This window comes from Bombina bombina, chromosome 5, assembly GCF_027579735.1.
Source record: "Bombina bombina isolate aBomBom1 chromosome 5, aBomBom1.pri, whole genome shotgun sequence".
NCBI classification, from domain to species: domain Eukaryota; kingdom Metazoa; phylum Chordata; class Amphibia; order Anura; family Bombinatoridae; genus Bombina; species Bombina bombina.
The window spans coordinates 373,954,747-373,976,059 of NC_069503.1; the positions used below are offsets into that span (position 1 = coordinate 373,954,747).

The 21,313-nt window shown below is 38.3% G+C and overlaps 2 protein-coding genes across 2 annotated transcripts in view; one reads left to right on the forward strand and one right to left on the reverse strand.

Moving 5' to 3' along the window:
• HACL1 (2-hydroxyacyl-CoA lyase 1) overlaps nt 1-11,240 on the reverse strand; it is a 181,192-nt gene extending 169,952 nt beyond the window's left edge. Inside the window, exon 1 of the mRNA XM_053714200.1 lies at nt 11,084-11,240. Within this exon, the coding sequence (XP_053570175.1) occupies nt 11,084-11,161 (78 nt within the window). The 5' untranslated portion in view covers nt 11,162-11,240. The remainder of the gene's footprint in view (nt 1-11,083) is intronic.
• A 129-nt stretch (nt 11,241-11,369) lies between these two features.
• BTD (biotinidase) overlaps nt 11,370-21,313 on the forward strand; it is a 253,420-nt gene continuing 243,476 nt past the window's right edge. The window contains exon 1 of the mRNA XM_053714202.1: nt 11,370-11,388. The gene's annotated coding sequence lies outside the window, so the exon portion shown is untranslated. The remainder of the gene's footprint in view (nt 11,389-21,313) is intronic.

Sequence of the window (21,313 nt, forward strand, 5' to 3'; positions counted from 1 at the left end):
AGGCTGGCGTCTGTTGTTACAATTGTCCAGTCTGGTCTGCTGAATGGCATCCCCCTGGACAGATGTGGCCGAGAAAGCCACCATAGAAGAGAATTTCTGGTCTCTTGATCCAGATTCAGAGAAGGGGATAAGTCTGAGTAATCCCCATTCCACTGACTTAGCATGCACAGTTGCAGTGGTCTGAGGTGTAAGCGTGCAAAGGGTACTATGTCCATTGCCGCTACCATTAAGCCGATTACCTCCATGCATTGAGCCACTGACGGGTGTTGAATGGAATGAAAGGTGCGGCAAGCACTTTGAAGTCTTATTAGCCTGTCCTCTGTCAGGTAAATCTTCATTTCTACAGAATCTATAAGAGTCCCCAGGAAGGGAACTCTTGTGAGTGGAACGAGTGAACTTTTCTTTTCGTTCACCTTCCATCCATGTGACCTTAGAAATGCCAGCACTAACTCTGTATGAGACTTGGCAGTTTGAAAGCTTGAAGCTTGTATCAGAATGTCGTCTAGGTATGGAGCTACCGAGATTCCCCGCGGTCTTAGTACCGCCAGAAGAGCACCCAGAACCTTTGTGAAGATTCTTGGAGCTGTAGCCAATCCGAATGGAAGAGCCACAAACTGGTAATGCCTGTCTAGGAAGGCAAACCTTAGGTACTGATAATGATCTTTGTGAATCGGTATGTGAAGGTAAGCATCTTTTAAATCTACAGTGGTCATGTACTGACCCTCTTGGATCATAGGTAAAATTGTCCGAATAGTCTCCATCTTGAACGATGGAACTCTTAGGAATTTGTTTAGGATCTTTAAGTCCAGGATTGGTCTGAAAGTTCCCTCTTTTTTGGGAACCACAAACAGATTTGAGTAAAACCCCTGTCCCTGTTCCGATCGTGGAACTGGATGGATTACTCCCATTAACAAGAGCTCTTGTACGCAGCGTAGAAACGCCTCTTTCTTTGTCTGGATTGTTGACAATCTTGACAGATGAAATCTCTCTCTTGGAGGAGAGTATTTGAAGTCCAGAAGGTATCCCTGAGATATTATCTCTAGCGCCCAGGGATCCTGAACATCTCTTGCCCAAGCCTGGGCGAAGAGAGAAAGTCTGCCCCCCACTAGATCCGATCCCGGATCGGGGGCCCTCAATTCATGCTGTTTTAGGGGCAGCAGCAGGTTTCCTATTCTGCTTGCCCTTGTTCCAGGACTGGTTAGGTTTCCAGCCTTGTCTGTAGCGAGCAACAGCTCCTTCCTGTTTTGGTGCAGAGGAAGTTGATGCTGCTCCTGCTTTGAAATTACGAAAGGAACGAAAATTAGACTGTCTAGTCTTGGCTTTGGCTTTGTCCTGAGGCAGGGCATGGCCTTTACCTCCTGTAATGTCAGCGATAATCTCTTTCAACCCGGGCCCGAATAAGGTCTGCCCTTTGAAAGGTATATTAAGCAATTTAGACTTAGAAGTAACATCAGCTGACCAGGATTTTAGCCACAGCGCCCTGCGTGCCTGAATGGCGAATCCTGAATTCTTCGCCGTAAGTTTAGTAAGATGTACTACGGCCTCCGAAATGAATGAATTAGCTAGTTTAAGGACTCTAAGCCTGTCCGTAATGTCGTCCAGAGTAGCTGAACCAATGTTCTCTTCCAGAGACTCAATCCAGAATGCCGCTGCAGCCGTGATCGGCGCAATGCATGCAAGGGGTTGCAATATAAAACCTTGTTGAACAAACATTTTCTTAAGGTAACCCTCTAATTTTTTATCCATTGGATCTGAAAAAGCACAGCTATCCTCCACCGGGATAGTGGTACGCTTAGCTAAGGTAGAAACTGCTCCCTCCACCTTAGGGACCGTTTGCCATAAGTCCCTTGTGGTGGCGTCTATTGGAAACATTTTTCTAAATATCGGAGGGGGTGAGAACGGCACACCGGGTCTATCCCACTCCTTAGTAACAATTTCAGTAAGTCTCTTAGGTATAGGAAAAACCTCAGTACTCGTCGGTACCGCAAAATATTTATCCAACCTACACATTTTCTCTGGTATTGCAACTGTGTTACAATCATTCAGAGCCGCTAACACCTCCCCTAGTAATACACGGAGGTTTTCCAGTTTAAATTTAAAATTTGAAATATCTGAATCCAGTCTGTTTGGATCAGAACCGTCACCCACAGAATGAAGTTCTCCGTCCTCATGTTCTGCCACCTGTGACGCAGTGTCTGACATGGCCCTAATATTATCAGCGCACTCTGTTCTCACCCCAGAGTGATCACGCTTACCTCTTAGTTCTGGTAATTTAGCCAAAACCTCAGTCATAACAGTAGCCATATCCTGTAATGTGATTTGTAATGGCCGCCCAGATGTACTCGGCGCTACAATATCACGCACCTCCCTCTGCGCGGGAGATGTAGGTACTGACACGTGAGGCGAGTTAGTCGGCATAACTCTCCCCTCGTTGTTTGGTGAAATTTGTTCAATTTGTACAGATTGACTTTTATTTAAAGTAGCATCAATACAGTTAGTACATAAATTTCTATTGGGCTCCACTTTGGCATTGCAACAAATGACACAGGTATCATCCTCTGAATCAGACATGTTTAACACACTAGCAAATAAACTTGTAACTTGGAAATACAATTCAATTAGAATAATATTAAAACGTACTGTGCCTTTAAGAAGCACAGAAGATCTATGACAGTTGAAAATTAATAAATTGAAACAGTTATAGCCTCAATCCTTGTAAATAACACAACTTTAGCAAAGGTTTAATCCCATTAGCAAAGATAACAAATTCTGAAAGCAGGAAACAAATTACAGAATAAACGTTTTTTATCTCAGTCAAACTATAATTCTCACAGCTCTGCTGAGAGAAATTACCTCCCTCAAAATAAGTTTTGAAGACCCCTGAGCTCTGTAGAGATGAACCGGATCATGCAGGGAATACAATGAGTTGCTGACTGAAATATTTGATGCGTAGTAAAAGAGCCAAAAAAACTGGAGGCAGATGGTGGGGGAAGTGGGACTCTATTCTAGGACACCAGTGGCTCCCTGGCACCTAGGTTTGTCAAGCCCTGTATTAAATAGGCTATAATTTTTGGACCAGTTACAATAATATTTGAAATAATTACTAACAAGCAAATAAATCCTAATAGGCGTTATATTCATAGCCTTTACTTTCATGATTTAGATAAAGCACTCAATTTTAAATATCTATCCAATGTAATTATATTATCAAATTTTCTTCATTATCTTGGTATCCTTTGTTGAAGGTGCAGCAATGCACTACTAGCAGCTAGCTGAACAACTATTCAACAGCTAGCATTGCTGCTCCTAAGCCTACCTAGATACACTTTTCAACAAAGGATACCAAGAGAACAACTGTGTTAAAGCACTTTGAGTTAGTATTTAACAAGTCAACCTTACAGAAAACTTTAAAGTGACACAAAACTATAAGAATAAATACTGGTATTTGGAATAAATATCACTAGAAATATGGTGGAAACCTACCCTACAGTTAAAGTGATGGTAAATCCTAGCGTTTCAAAAACAAAGGTGAGTTTCATTCAAAATCTTTAAAAAAAAAAAAAAAAAAAAAAAAAAAAAAAAAATGTCACCTTTATTTTGCCGCGGCTTCACTGCTAATCTAAGAGCCTCTGGCCGCCCACGGCACAGCTCAGTTTTTTTCTTAGTCAATAGTCATGCTAGCTATATGGTACTGTGCAGTATGCTAACATAACTATTGGCTTGGAAAAGTCACCTCACTGAAAAAAATTGAGCTGTGCTGTAGGCAGCCGGAGGCTCTTAGGTTTTTATAAACTCATGGATATGCTTCTTACGGCACCATACTGACTGATTACTTATAGGAAAAATAGTCCCTCCCATCTAGGTTCTACCTGCCAATCACAATCAGCACATTCATTTTATTACAAAGAAACATTAAAATGCCTTAAAGGCCACATATTTGAAAGTAATCAATAGATATATTCACTATAATGTTCACAGTATACAGCATAAATTGCATGATGATATCAGCACATCACTATCCAACAATTAAAACTTAATAAGTAGTGATCCGTAGCTCAGATAAAGGGGGCAACGTATTTGTCTTGAATTGTAGTGATCATATTGCAAAAGCAATTAGACAGTTATCTGACACTGAAGTTTACAGCAAATTGTCTATGAATCCTACTTTTCAATATAGAAGAGAGTTACAGAAAATAATAGATTGGGAATTGTTAAATGACCTGATAACCAAAAAAAAAATGTAAACTTTCTAATAGTGAAAGTTCCTAAAGTAGCAATGTTTCACTAATTGCCAAAGGTACATAAGAACTTAAAAAATCCCCCTGGTCGTCTTATGATAGGTTCGTTAAATGAGCCTCTCTTAGAAATGATAAACGCATATTTCCAGCCATTAGTTACAAATTTGAGTTATATCAAGGATACCAATGATGTTATTAGGCAGGTTGAGGCTGTAAGGAAGGGTTCACCTTTCTATCCGTAGATGTGGTCTCATTGTTTACTTCAATCCCTCATGAAAAGGGTCTTAGAGCCATTGATTGTTTTCAAAATAACTTCATTAATTGATGAAGAGCTGAAACAATTTATTTTGCTGACTCACCAAGTGAACACCAAAACGTGAGCCTAAAGCATTAACAAAACAAAAAAAACGTTACCATCACGTTTTGGTGTTCACTTCCTTCCCACGTCATGGTGGGGAACACCAGCAAGCTTCAAAACAATTGCGGTATACCATAGCAATTTATCAGTTCTGTTTGAACCCTTATTATTTGTAAATAATATGGGGTAAGCCCCTTGCTGCTAACCAGACATTTTGCCCCACACAAGACTTGTGCATACAACACTACATATGCCGAGTGGGTCCCCAGGATTTTATTATGTACTTTATTATGCATTTTCCCAAGCATTTGCAGAGCACCTTAGAAACCGCTTTTCTCATAACACTGACAGGTCTCTGCATTTGGGTATGAGATAATATTGGAGTCTACTAGCTAAATATTGTGTGATTAGGTGTGAGTTTTTTCATTTCGCTTAATATGACAATTTATCAATCAGATTCTCACTCCCCTTTCTTACTCTCCACTCCGATATAAGTAGTACTGTTTACCCATGTAGAGTATTCCCTAGAAGAAACCCAAAGAGATTTTACATACACTAATACAAATAATCACGTCTTTGATTCCGAGACTGAGATCGCCTTTCCCCAGCTGCTTTCGGCACAATACTCACTTTGTTTTCAATAGACTAGCGTTGACTAGTCACGCTCCAGCTTACCGGTTGCCCCTAACAACTGAGTTACACCCCTTACCATTGGCCAGCATAGACGCACAGCGTATGACGCGACACGAACACGTGGGGATACACGCCCACCTGGATCGCACGTAAATACAAGCCGGCTACACAGTACACCATATTGCCTCTGAGGCTCTCCAGGTGTGGTAGTACTGTTTCCCCACTTGCATCAATATAGTGTGTACCGGCGTCGCTCATAGCTCCTGACTTCAGGACATACCTTCTTGTTTAGAACTTTGTTTCTGCTACTTACACGGCAGACCTTACCCCGCTGGAACCTCACTCTGACCTGCTGCAGACGGTCAAAGAGTTTGTTCAAGGGATTTAAAAGGACTTTAAATTAGTCTACCTAGCCACAGTAGAGACATTATCACCTAATCTTCAGTGGTGAAAGCATCACCTTCCTGCAGATTCCGTTTACTGTTTATGTGCCTATACTTACCTCATATACGATTGAGGTTCTCACATGTGAGTGCAATTCTTATGATTTTAATGTAATTAAATTTGCTTTTTTTACTGGATTACGCTATGTCTGCTTTGTTTTCTTTTCTCCACCTTTGCTGTGAGACAACTGAGAAATACCCTGAGACGAAATCACTACCATATTGCAAAGACTCATCGAAGCACAAGATACAGGAAGTTCCTAACCCAGGACTACCATACACAAGGCTGCACAAAAAGAACAAGCACAGACAGCGGCGGACCACAGATCCACACCTATACCATATGACTACACATTACCTCATATGATTGAGGTACCTTCCGGTAAGAATACAGTAATACCTTTTTTTGCCTGGGATTTACTGCTTATGAATTAAGAGCATTGATCATTCTTTTATATATATTGTTCATAATGACTCAATATCACAGACTATAAAATTATTTCTCTATTATATTGGATTTTAAAGGGTAATACCTGTTTGAAGTTGCGCAGAAGTACTTTGATTTTTTCTCTTTCATTGCCATTCATTACAGTGTCAGGGGTACACTGATTATCTCCACTTTCTGCTGCACTCCCACCCATATATACTATCACATTGTTGTTGTGATAATTGCCAATACGTCCACCAATATTGGTAATTTATCACACTTATTGCACCACTGGTGCTGAACTTTCCATACCAGTGTCCCTTCTTGAGCGCTAGTGACTTTTCTTGCTTCACATATCTTGTATTTTGGTTGCTACATTGACGACCTTTTGTTTATTTGGAAGAAATTTTTCATTTTTTATTGTATTTATAAGATAATGATATGAATCTGAGGTTTATCTTCACTTGTAATAAGGAGTCCCTTTACTTTCTGGATATCAAGTTGATCTCAGATAACATAGGATGTATTGAGGTTGAGCTATACCATAAGGAAATGGCTGGGAACATAATTTTGAATGCTAAACCATGTCATCCTAAATATACAATAAAAGCTATCCCAAAAAGTCAATATATGCGTGTTAAGAGAAATTGTACAAATCTAAACAAATATAACTATCATGCTGAAGCTTTGACTGCTAAGATTGTGGAGATAGGATACAAAACAAACTAAGAAGTATGTTGATAGTTGAGATCAAAAAGATCTGTTTAGATCAAAACAGAGGTTGGATAACCCAATAAAAAATAAAGCCAAAAAGTATCACAACCTATAGTAAAGAATACAAGATTTGTGATATAATTCAAAACATCTTTACCAATTTTAATTTAAAAAGAAATAAAAAATAGTCAGCTATAGTGAAAGAAGTTGCCTTCTTAATATTTCATATTTTTTTTAAATAAAGATGGGATCTTTGTCACACAATATGGCCATATTCTGCTCAGCCAGTCACCAATTACAAGGTGTCCCACATTAGACTAGTCCTAACTCTATGAAATTTAGCCAAACTAAGCTCAAGAATACAATTCTAATATATCAAAATAGAATTTCCAATCTCTCATCCAGACTGCATGGGATGAGGCTTCCTGGCTACATATTATTTCACATACTTTAAACTTGTTTCCCAATGCTGCAAAAAATTGCCTTCTCAACACCTCTTAACACTATGAAATTAGCCAATACAATTCTAATATACCAAAATGACATTCCAACATTACAATACTATACCTCTCATCCAGACTGCATGGGATGAGGTTTCCTGGCTTTATATACACACAGTTAAATATCTGTGTCTGGAACACACCTGAGCTGGGTGGAGTGCTTTAAACCAAAGGGCTTTGGTCAGTTTCCCTAGTGATAAATCAGCAAGAAATTTTGAGTAAGCACATCTAATAAAAGCATATGTTTTTAAATGCATATATTGTGGAGTGCTGCCAAAGTGACCAAAATGAATATAATAATAAGAGCAAGTATTGGCGCACCTCAAAACACATGAGACCACAAATTATTTCACATATTTTAACTGTTTTCCTTTTTTCTTTTTTATGTGAAATAATTTGTAAAATATGTGAAATAATTTGTGGTCTCATGTGTTTTGAGGTGCGCCAATACCTGCTCTTAAAATTATATTCATTTGGTCACTTTGGCAGCACTCCACAATATGTGCATTTAAAAACATATGCTTTTATTAGATGTGCTTAATCAAAATTTCTTGCTGATTTATCACTAGGGAAACTGACCAAAGCCCTCCACCCAGCTCAGGTGTGTTCCAGACACAGATATTTAACTGTGTGTATATAAAGCCATGAAACCTCATCCCATGCAGTCTGGATGAGAGGTATAGTATTGTAATGTTGGAATGTCATTTTGGTATATTAGAATTGTATTGGCTAATTTCATAGTGTTAAAGGGACACTGTACCCAAAAAATTTATTTCGTGATTCAGATTGAGCATGAAATTTTAAGCAACTTTCTAATTTACTCCTATTATCAAATTTTCTTCATTCTCTTGGTATCTTTATTTGAAATGCAAGAATGTAAGTTTAGATGCCCGCCCATTTTTGGTGAACAACCTGGGTTGTCCTTGCTGATTGGTGGATAAATTCACCCACCAATAAAAAAGTGCTGTCCAGAGTACTGAAACAAAAAAGCTTAGATGCCTTCTTTTTCAAATAATGATAGCAAGAGAATGAAGAAAAATTGATAATAGGAGTAAATTAGAAAGTCGCTTAAAATTGCATGCTCTTTCTGAATTACAAAAGAAAAAATTTGGGTACAGTGTCCCTTTAAGAAGGCAATTTTTTGCAGCATTGGGAAACAAGTTTGAAGTATGTGAAATAATATGTAGCCAGGAAGCCTCATCCCATGCAGCCTGGATGAGAGATTGGAAATTCTATTTTGATATATTAGAATTGTATTCTTGAGCTTAGTTTGGCTAAATTTCATAGAGTTAGCACCAGTCTAATGTGGGACACCTTGTAAGTGGTGACTGGCTGAGCAGAATATGGCTATATTGTGTGACTAAGATCTCATCTTTATTTAAAAAAATATGAAATATTAAGAAGGCAATTTTTGCAGCATTAAGAAAAAAGGAAAAAAGTTAAAATATGTGAAATAATTTGTGGTCTCATGTGTTTTGAGGTGCGCCAATACCTGCTCTTAAAATTATATTCATTTTGGTGACTTTGGCAGCACTCCACAATATGTGCATTTAAAAACATATGCTTTTATTAAATGTGCTTAATCAAAATTTCTTGCTGATCTATAGTGAAAGAAGGCTGTGGTTTTTATCAAGGAGAGCCAAGACTTTAGGAAACATGCTGTCACCGCCTATGCTACCCAGATGTGAAAGAGAAAATTGGTTATCAACTAAAGCAGGTTTTTACAAATGTGGTAGGTGTAAATCATGTGAATATGCACTGAGTTTAAATCTTATGCGACAGGGAAAGTATACAGAATCAGACAGTACCTTACCTGCAATACTAATTATGTAATATATCTCTTGACCTGTAGAGGGTGCTATAAGCAATATGTAGGTAAAACTAATAGACCGCTCAAGGACAGAGGATCCAAAAACAACTACATCAATATCATTAAATTTTAAAAGAGAACATAATTCTGACATTTCCCATTTGGCATTCCAGGGCATCCAGAAAGTTCCAAGACACCCTAGAGGCGGTAATAGGGATGAATCTTTGCTTCAGCGTGAGGTATTCTGGATATTCTAATTGAACTCTTGAATGCCAAAGGGACTTAATTCAGAATGGGATAAAACTTTGTTTGTATAAGATATTGCTGTTAGAATAAGTGATAAAGTGCTGTATTACAAAACAAGTGTTTTGTCATTTTAAAGCATATTAAGTTTATGTATATCTTTTTAGTGATGAGCTGACATGCAATGTATGCTGTATTGTAAACATTATAGTGAATATTTCTGTTGATTACTTTTAACTATGTGCCCTGCCAAGGCATTTAAATGTCTCTGTAATAAAATTAATATGCTGATTGTGATTGGCAGGTAGACCTAGATGGGAGGGTATATTTTCGCTATAAGTTATCAGTCAGTATGGTGTCTTAACAAGTGTCATTGAGGAAGTTCAGTATTAATAAACGGAACGCATTTGGCCCATTGTTGTTTGTGTAGGCTTTTGTAATTTTTTAATAAAGAACGATTATACTTTTATTATTTTACCGAGTATACCATCTGGAGCCGAGTACAGATACTGTTTGTGTGTTGTTACCTTAAGTTTTAATATAGTGATATGGAATATATGCATTAAAAGTGACGTAAAACCCAAGTGTTCAGATAGAATGTTTAGTTTTACAAAATATTTCAAAATATACTTCATTCTCTTGGTATCCTTTGCTAAAAATGAATTAGGCAGGCTCAGGAGCGTGTACATTTTCTCATAAAAGAATACCATTAGCATGAATTAAATTTGATAGGAGAAAAATGGAAAATTGAGTTTTTTTTTTGTTTTTTTAAATAATTATAATTGTAACTTTGGGTTTCATGTCCCTTTAATTAATCTTACTAAATCACTTCAATGTGCCTTTAATTAAACTATAGCATTTCAATTAAAGTGTATATATACAGTTAGTAAACTATATAGTAAAAGTAGTAAAGTATTACTTCCATTGACTTAACAAAAAACAAAAAAAAGAGGAGGTGTGTTTGCGGTTTTATCCACTCATATACAGAGCAAGCGTCACTTATATTGTTATGTGCCAAAACACTGGCACTCACTGTGGTAAACACAAAGGCAAAACCATACCCAAAGCTTGTAATATATCAGTTCAGTAATAATGATGCCCATGGATGTAAAAGCATGATTGGGTGCTTTTCAAATAAAAAGGCTTGCAATTATACATACATTTAATTAATGGGGTCCTTGGGGTTGAATGTGAGTTTCATAAATAAGCTATAAGGGTTTCTCAAAGCAAGAAAAAAAGTTGACAATTTCTGTCATGGTTTTAACTTGCTGACGCTGCCTAGTGAATAGGGTTTTTACGATTGACAGTGTGAACAATCAGATCAGCTGTGGTGTATATGCATAATGACATCACTACACAATTGCACAGTTGTTCTGACGTCAAGGGGAATGTGAACAATAACATATTTTTAGGCTCATTCAGTTTGCATTCTCTCAATAAAATAAAAAGTTATACATACATTACTTACACTAAATGCTGCACATATCCCTATGAAGACCAGAATACAATTCTCCTTTAAACATTTTATTTTTCAAGTTTTCAACTTTTTTCTATCTTGGACTTTAAATTCCAGAACAATTCTGCACTGTTATCACCCAATATGAATATCTCCAGATATCCCACAGGCTTATTTATAAAGACATAACATCTGAATATTTATGCATGCAAGTCACACTATTAGAATTTGTAAGTACTGTGGATACAAACGGTGCCTTACTTGCGCTACCAAAGCTTCTGCAATAATTTGGGCACCGGAGACAGCCTCCACAACACTGCTCTCTTGATCAGATGCCATCTCCTCTACGACTTTGGCCTTACTGAAGGCTATAGCCTAATACCAGGCTCTGTATGAGAAGAAATCCTCTCCACGCCCTCTTTTTGTTTCGTCACAACAGTAATATTTTCCCCTTTCACATACTACCCTGGCTGCGCGTTCTAGGGGCGTGGTTTGCTATACTACGGTCCAACCAGAAGCCAGTTGCCTAAGGGGCGTGTTTACAGAACTCAGGGCTAGCGTTAGAGGTGAGTGCGCATGTGTTCTGCTGTCATAATCGTAATGTGTTTTTTGGTTGCTTGTATAAGGTGATTAGAATTTTAATTTAAAAATTGCGTCGTTTTATTGCAGATGTGCATGTATTTTTCACCTGCTCCCCTTAAAAGGTTTGTGTACATTCCTGGTTGCAGCATAAACCTTGCTCGCTAATCACGTGTGTATATAATAGCTAAAGTCCAGTTGGAAATAACACTGCAAAGGTGTGTTGGCTATTAAAGGGACTGTCTTCTTGAAAAAATTCATTGCTTAAAAAAGTCATTGGGGGGGGGGGGACACTGAGACAAAATGAGCTACGTTAAAGATGCAGCTGAGTTTGCCATCTGTTATTTATGTTAAATTAAAGGCACAGTCTATTTGTAAGTGTTTTTTTAAAGAGAACGATAATGCCTTTAGTTCCCATTCCCCAACTTTGCATAACCAACACGGTTATATTAACCTTTTAACGCCGTTATGCCGTTCTATTCCCTCATAATTACACTGGGCTTTAAAGCCGTTATGACGGAATAGAACGTCATAGCAAACGGCTGTCCTGAAGCCTACCGTGCTTCTCAGATTTCATCGCGGTCTGGAGGGCGTTCCTAGGGTTATAGGGACGCCCCCAGACCCGATCCAATAATTGAAATCTCACGGTTGTGTGCACGATCGCGTGATTTCAATTTGTCTACATCGGAACAGTTGTTCCGATGTAGACACTTTAACCCCGTCAGGAAAGGGTTAATATACTTTTTTACCTCTGTGATGAGGCTGACCTTGTATCTAAGTCTCAGCAGACTGCCCCCTTTTTCCGGAATTTTTTTTTTTACAAACGTGCATTTCTGCCAGTTAGGACTGACTCATAAATAACTCCACCGGAGTGAGCACAATGTTATCAATATGGCACACATGAACTAGCTCTGTTTAGCTATGAAAAGCAAATAAAATGATGTGAGATAACAGGCAGCCTTCAAGGGATTAGAAATTGCCTTATGAGCTTTGTTTAGTTTTCAACGAAGAATACCAAGAGAACAAAACAAATTTGATGATAAATATACAATGGGGAGTTGTTTAAACCTGCATGCCCTATCTGAATCATGAAATTTTGACTTTACTGTCCCTTTTAAAGGAACAATATATACTTCGTAATTACAATCTTTTCTGCAGTAGCTCAATACATTATTAGGTGAGGTGCCAATCCAGACTTGTTTCTGTAGAAAACACAGCCAGCCACTTTCAGTATGTTGGCAAAATGTGCTTTGTTTTTAAGCTCCTATTATATCATCTCTGCTGAAGCCAATAACGGACAGATATGTGGCAGGGTTAGGTTTGTGAAGTCTGCCATGTGCACTTTGAGGTAATAGAATTGTAAAACGCCCAATTTCCAGCAGGGCAGTTTCTAGAGAATCTGGCTCCCACAGCAAATTAGCAAAACAAGGTCCCTTGTTCTAAAGTTAGTTGTCTACCGCGTAGGAATGTGACTACCGCGTCACTTCCGGTGACTTTAATCAGCTGCTGGAGGTTTGTGGCACTCACTGCTCATGCGCTAGAGGGCCAACCTCCTACAAACAGCTGTTTAAGGCAGAATAGGTGACAACTTACTTGAGAACATCGGTGTTGTATAGTAAGTTGTCTACCGCGTAGGAATTGCCGCCTGATCGCTCTGTCCTTCTCTCCATAACACAAATTTTATTTTTCACTCATTTTGAAATAGTTTTTACTTGCTGTATTTAGTTATTTTTTCGCCGTTCTATACCTTTATAGCAATATCGCAAATTAGTCAACGCTGTATTGTGCTGTATTTTTGTGTTTTCTGAATGATCATTTCCTAAAGCCTCCAATATAATCCTCAGACAGCATTGACTAATTTGAGATATTGCTATAAAGGTATAGAACGGCGAAAAAGCCACTATGGACGTTTTTAGCAATCTGAATTAAGCAAGCACTAGAAGCAGTACTTTACTTACCCGCATTGACTATAACTTATTTATGGATGCAGACCCGCCTCGCCTGTGTGACTCGCAACCTCCACAGCTCTACCACACGTGTACACACAGCTATGCTGCTGCAGTGCTGCTTCTAACTGCACACTCAGTCAAAATTTTGTGCACAGTTCCACGATGGTTATTAGTTGATGACCCATTGAGAGTGGCCCCCCAACCCCCCAAACATCTTCTGCCATTACTGATATTTTCGCATACCCCCAACCGGTGTGCCAGTACCACAGGTTGGGAACCGCTGAGATAGGGCATGCAATTTTAAACAGCTTTCCAATTGATTTTTATCATTAAATTTGCTCTGTTCCCTTGGTGGTATTTTTGAAAAGCTAAACCTATCTAAGCTCAAACTGATTTCTAAACCGCTGAAAACCACCTCTTAGCTCAGAGCATTTTAAAAGTTTTTCACAGATAGACAGTACTAGTTCATGTGTTTCATATTAGATAACATTGTGCTCGCTCCTGTGGAGTTATTTAGGAGTCTGCACTGATTGGCTAAACTGCATTTCCGTCAAAAGCACTGGGATAAGGGGGCAGTCTGCAGATGCTTAGATACAAGGTAATCACAAAGGTAAAACATATATTATTCAAAACCGGGGAGTGGGTAATAAAGGGATTATCTATCTTTTTAAACAATAAAAGATGGTTTCACTGTCATAAATGGAGAGTATATCCACAGTATAGAAAGGGAAAAAACGGGCAACACGAATGCCCTCCAAAAGCAAGCCATGTTTTTTTCCGCCCCAAAAGTGCTGGAGCCTTTTTGTCTTTGAACTGGCTCCTCCCTCCTTTGCTAATCATCCAGTGAAAACATTTAGGGTGTGAACAACAGCTCTCATTGGTCATGTCTTGCCCCTGTTGTGTGCTAATGTCCTTAACTCCAATATTTTTAATTTTTTAAAAATATAGATAATCCCTTTATTACCCATTCCCCAGTTTTGTACAGCCAACATGGTTATATTAAAGGGACACGCAAGTCAAAATTAATCTTTCATGATTCAGATAGAGCAGGCATTTTTAAACAACTTTCCAATTGCTTCCATTAACAAATTGTGCACAGTATTTTCAAATTTACACTTTTTGAGTCACCAGCTCTTACTGAGCATGTGCAAGACTTCACATAATATAAGTATATGCATTTGTGATTGGCTGATGGCTGTGATTTGATATGGGAGGAGTGGAAATAGACATAACTGAAATTTGTCAGAAAAAAATCTACTGCTCTTTTGCAGTTCAGACTAAATGCTTTTGCTTTGTCTTTTTATCATGCATTTGTTGATTATGCAAATCTACTGTATTATTGGTCCTTTAATTTACTTTTTACTAGGGTTGCACTGATACCGTTTTTTTTAAGACCGAGTACAAGTACCAATACTTTTTTTCAAATGTCATGTGACAGTTTCTCAAGCACAATACAGACTAATGATTTAAGATAGCTTCTTTATAATTATGAAGAACTGTAACTCAAGACATGATGAAATAATAAAACAGAACATTTTTATAAATAAAAATATTACAATAAAATATATTAATAACAATGCATTACAAATGTAAAATCACAACCAACCAAAAGTGCAATATAGTAAAAAATATAACAGTGCACTGTTTAATCATGGGGAACAACACTATGGGATAGATTACATTGACTGGTAAGGTTTACCAATGCTCTCATTACATGTCCAGTTCCATTAAAGTCTATGGAGTTGGAAATGTAAACAGAGTATTGGTAAAGCTTACCAATCAAATGTAATATAATTGTAGAATGAGTGTTCATAGGAATTAACTTAATTTGTCCTATGAACACTCTTCCTGCAATTATATAAGCTAAGGATGTTCCTCAGAGTACAGTATGTTTTTAGCATAATTGTGCAATATGAGAACTAGCAGTATAACAGGCAATCTAGCAATTAAAATACTTTTTTTCTTATGGAGGTTTTGCGATATAAACAACATACAATGATCGCCTTGTAGCGTCAAGGAAACATTTAGCATTGATTAAGGTACATTGACATTTGTAAGGAAAAAAGTTAAACACAACAATGCATAACAACAAATAGGCGTCTTAAACCTCTATGTTATAATATAATAGCTTGGTTGGATGACTAATTGGGTGGTCACTGTAGGGCCAACTGGTCACGAAAGCTAAGAGGCATATGATAGTCAGGTGAGCCGCCACTTGTGGGCTTTATAATTATATTGAATCGAAGATAGACCACACATCCACCCGGGGAAAACTCTAAAACCTTCTAATGTAAAAGTAACAAGATGTGGGGAGTTAGCTCTTATAGTGGCCATACTTAGACCATAGTGAAAGGGGGAAGGAGGGAAGTCAGCGGGCGCTTGATATATGGGGGGGAAGGAGGGGTGGGGGCGGAGCCTGTGCAGAGGGATAGTTATACTTAATGGCAGGCATTCATAGCAGGGTATAAAGACTATCTGTTGTGTAACTTTGTACAAATAGTCTAGGTTCTTAATCAGGGCAAGAACTAGTATAGGACAATAAGAAAAACAAATATATCACTTAGTCCTAAATCTTAAGCATAATACACAGTCACAACAATAGTAATAAAATATTGAGATAAGGCTTGACTGCCTCCGAGTAAGTATAGGAGATGTAAGACAAACATTAGAAACATCTAAATAAATGTTGGCAGTGGTATATATACTGTATAAAGACTTTGAATAAAGGCAAACCATACACCTCACGGACAGAATAAATAGTCACATAGTCAGCAATTCTATATCATTGGATAAGTAGTTCACCTGTAACTCATGCCAGGATATGAGGAGAGGCAGGTACTAAGCATAATGTTTTAGTATAGCATAAATCCTATGATGGTAATAGTGGTTAAGCTATGGATTAGACATAAAACTAGAAATTAACTAGTTCCAAAGAAACATACAACCCGCAGAATATCAAACCGACCAAGCTTATGAACAAGTTAAGAATATGTACAAACAAGTAAGTATTAGCATCCCCCCAGTCATGTAGAGCAGAGGAATATAGTAAGAAGCCTCCAACATAAAACAGTCATAAACCGCAAGGTGTCTACATTTCAAAAGGTACCTAGGTTAATACATACTAAAATGCAACAAAATATATTCCCCGTTTACATAGCCAATATAGTATTATTGGGAAATAGGATATGTAGTGCATGGAGGTGCAGTTCAGCTTTAACCGAGACAAACGCAAATAGATGAGATTCCTAAACTATCGTAAATAACTATCTCAATCGTAGGCAGTTTGTCTAGATGGTCTACTATCTACTAAAGTCTAACTTACCTCTTCATGAAATTAAATATGTAAAAAATATTAAAATGTATTATGATAAGCTGCTAAGTTACTCCGCAAGGCAGCAATATGATAAGATTATAGGTTATTGATATTAGGTGTGGATGCAGTGTTAAAGGGGCACTGAACCCCAAAAAAATATTTTGTGATTTAGATAGAGCATGAAATTTTAAGCAACTTTCTAATTTACTCCTATTATCAAATTTTCTTTATTCTCTTGGTATCTTTATTTGAAATGCAAGAATGTAAGTTTACATGCCGGCCCATTTCTGGTGAACAATCTAGGTTGTCCTTGCTGATTGGTGGATAAATTCATCCACCAATAAAAAAGAGCTATCCATAGTTCTGAACCAAGAAAAAAGCTTAGATGCCTTCTTATTTCAAATAAAGATAGCAAGAGAATGAAGAAAATTGATAATAGGAGTAAATTAGAAAGTTTCTTAAAATTACATGCTCTATCTGAATCACGAAAGAAAAATTTTGGGTTCAGTGTCCCTTTAAAACTAGGCAGAATAGAGTATCTGAACCAGGAATTCTTATTAAGGCTAAAACATAAACTAGACATTGAATTCGATCTATAAGATTTTCAACGATACTCATAAAATAATATAATCCAATTTTATAAACACTAAGCTGTGCAAACTATACACCCAGTAACAATATTCAACAGAGGAGTGGGAATAACCAGAACTCATAGGCTCATTACTCCAATAATCTTCTCAAAAATTAGCTTGTGTGATAAAGTGGAGTATACCTACAGGAAATATATGTTAAGAACCTCTATAGAAGTGTAAGCACCATCTCAAAATCAACAGGTCTAGGGAGTATGTACTGTATATGTTAGTAATGAAACAGAAATCCAATCAATACACCCAGCTTAGTAAAGATATTAAAGGCAAAATAGGTGTATTTATGAACATAAGCTAGTATACATCCAGAAAAAACTTGCTTATAATGCCGATGAGTAGCTGAGTTATGGAACACTGTATAAACTGTATTAAACATGTCAATAAGAGCCTGAGTGGAGAGCTAGGTACAGGGAAGTAAAGATAGTAGATAATTACAGCCCGCTATAAGGACCCAGCGGATACTGTATCTCCTCAGCCTATAGTTTGACAGCTTGATGTCTGCATATTTATATAATATATCGTGAAAGTATTTAAAGGGATAAATAACTGGCTAGGGCATTATTACAGTGGAGCCATCTCTAAATAGGGTTAGGATAAGCATAAGTATACATATAAACAAATAATACTAGTTAACATTGAATATACTACCCCATGCATGTATAGGTGCAAATCTAAGTATTCAACATAGTAGAAAAAAAAATAATAATCCTCTGACTGAGGTATTTGTAAAGGACAAGCTGGAGTAGAATGAAGACCGAAGTCTAGAAGAGGAAGCTTATCAACGTATATCAGAGACCTAAAGACTTTCTCATAGTGGAAGCAAAAAGTGTTTGGGTCATAAATTTAATGTCATTAATGACAAGTGTGTAGGAGTAAAATGTAACATTAACGTTCCCTGTGTTGGCTTTAGGGATGCAAAGATCCTAGTGATTAACTCGTTACCCGACTCCAATTCTGTGACTAGGCCACGAGGGGCCATCTGCAAAGGCCAGGATACACAATCGTGCCTGGAGAGTGGCTCCTGGTGTTTTGGATCTAGCCAAGCAGTGGAAATCTGTATACCAGCAGATGATCTGCAAGAGTGACGCTCTCCCTGTTTACTCCAAGCATCTAGGGCTTCTCCGCATTCAAGTTTGAGGAGCCTGTGGGGAAAGAGACTACAAGCTTGATTATGGGTGTCAGCATAAGTGTACGAGCAGTGCGTAGTTTCGGGCGTGGGCGATGAACTCGCAGAATGTTCATCCAGTGACTCAGCGTCTACAACACCCCTGGTTGATAAGATGTTGGAGCCGACCATCTCCCACATGGTCGGAGTTGTGGCAAGGGATTAAAAACTTACTGATGCGTTTCTAAGCGTGGAGCTTGGAACATGCAGACTCGTACCAGAGTACATCTCTAAGGAGTCTTCCCTCCTCTGTGCTCTGACCGTAGCTTGCGTCTCCGGTGTAGAAATGGCCGCCTCAACGCGCATATCCCTCAGTATGCTCGTGAGGCTTTCAAATCCTTCAGACATTTTCAGGTCCAAGCCCTGCAGTAGGTTGTAGTATATTTTCGTCCTCCATGCTCATAGAAATATGTTGTAACAGTAACAGAGGTTGCTATTAATCCTCGGGTAGCCAGGTGGAAGAGGTCAATCTATAAGCTGGCTGTCTCTGGGGGCTTTAGAGTATCAACAGATCGGGGTGTATTGTAGATGCTCTTAGTAATCCTCTCAGTATCCTAGCTTCCCCTTCTGCCAAAAACATTCGCAATATAGTAGTTAAAAGTGATTTTTTTTTTAATGCTGAGATGGCAGGAGCTCTCTCTCCATGCATCTGCTCTTGTCGGCAATTGGCTTCGCCCCCCTAGAATACATTTTTTTTAAAAGTTAGAGGCAAGTTCTTTTTAAGGAACAGAAGCATCTCTGCAGGTTCAGCTAAAAGTCTGTTTCTTTTATCAGTAAGGACGTTTGACGCTACGCTGAACAGTCTTTCACTTTCCACACTACTGCATGGGGCAGAAAGATATTTTTGGCCATTAAATCTCAGTTTATTAACTGTCAGTACTTCAGGGGTTTGTCTGAATGAGGTACAGTAATCTCTCCCAGGTAGGCTTCCAGCTGTATAGTAGCAGCTTTTGGAGCACTGCTCTCAGACGTACAATGATACAAATAACAGCAATCTTTGTTGGTAGAACAGAAGTGAACAATGTTTAGTTAAGTCGCCAATCCAGCTTAAAATGAAATGGGAACATGAAGTTTGAAAAAATGCCACAAGATGGTGTATGGATAAGATCTGGAGGTATCGGTTTTAAGTATTAGATCATTTGCACGAGTACAAGTACTTGGTATCACTACCGATACTAGTATATCTTTTACCTCTGTGATTACCTTGTATCTAAGCCTTTTCTGGCAGCTCCCTGATCACATGGCTATTTATTATCTATATTATCTATTGACTTGCTTCTTAGCCAATTAGTGCTGGTTCATGCATAACTCCACGGAAGAGAGCACAATGTTATCTATATAGCCCACATTAGTACCAGTCTCTTGTGAAAAGCGTATAAAAAAGCATGTAATAAGAGGCTGTCTTTAGTGGCTTAGAAACAGGCAGAAAATTAGAGGTTTAAATGTTATAAAGTATACTAATATAATAATGTTGGTTGTGCAAAGCTGGGGAATGGGTAGTAAAGCCTTATCTATCTTTTTTTACTGTTCCTTTTGCATGATATAGAAAAGGTGCAGGAGTCTTTTCTTTCCTATGGCTGGAGAGTCCACAACATCATTCCAATTACTAGTGGGATATTCAACTCCTGGCCAGCAGGATGAGGCAAAGAGCACCCCAGCAAAGCTGTTAAGTGTAACTTCTCTTACCCATAATCCCCAGTCATTCTCTTTGCCTCTGTCAATGGAGGTTGCGAAGATGGTGTCTGAAGATATTAGTCCTTTTATGGGAACTTTTCCCTGCAAGCAAGGATTGGAGCTATGCTGTGTCCATGTCAATCTCTTTAGTAAGAGTAATGGTGGCTTTTAGCAGTTAGAAATAAAGCAAAGACTACTTTGCCGCTTTCTAACATTATTGCTACCCCTTCATAGAAAGCCAGGGTTGGTTACTCTGTTGTTTCTTTTCTACAGATCCCTGGTAGAAGTGGAGGAATCTGCCATACCTTTAGAAATAATTCCCTGCCTGACAGGGTAGGATCCACGTGTAAGTGCTTTACCTTCTAGGTTAGAGGGTACCGGCACTTTTAGGGGTAATCCCTTTGTGGAACAGCACAAATATTGGGACTCAGTATATCTTTATGGTGATATGTGTAACTGAACATTTTTTTGGGCATTGCATATTGGAAGAAACCAAAAAGAAGGGGTTATGAGGCTGACAGTATGGAGACAGGGAACTTCCCAAAGTGCAAAAGCCTTATGGCTCAAGAAAATAGAATTTTTTCCCGTAGTGGCGCACTCACGTGACCACTCCTCACTTCCAGTTTCGGCTTATCCGCTCAGATTGGAGATTTGCCGCGGCTTATGTGTCAGTTTGCAGCTCCGGTGGGAGGATCAAGGATTCTTATGTCCGGTGCTGTATTAACTATCTCGTAGGTGACCTCTAGGCACAAGGTGGTGAGGGCTCAGCAGAGCTGAGGATTTGAGACAAAAATAAGTTTTATTATTTTTTATCTTTGGTGCATAATTATTTTATTGCTAGTAGGGTCTTAGTCTTTATTGATGGATACTAATGAAGACTGTTTATTAGACAAATGTTTACTTGCTTGGAGGTTAAGTTTTGCTCCTCCTTGTTTTAATAAACCTTTATTGTTTAAGGAAGATTTCCCTATCAGAGCCCCCTGTCTCTCAGGATAGTGTTGTCCTAGCAATGCCTTAGTTGTCCCCTCAGATGTCCCAAGCTGTACAAGTATCCCATGCAGTGCTCTGCGGTTTCTCTCAACCACCTCATGGCGGGTTTTTTTACCAGGGGATATTGCTGCTAAGATCACTTCACGGTTTCTGCAGCTTTGTCAGTTTTCCCTA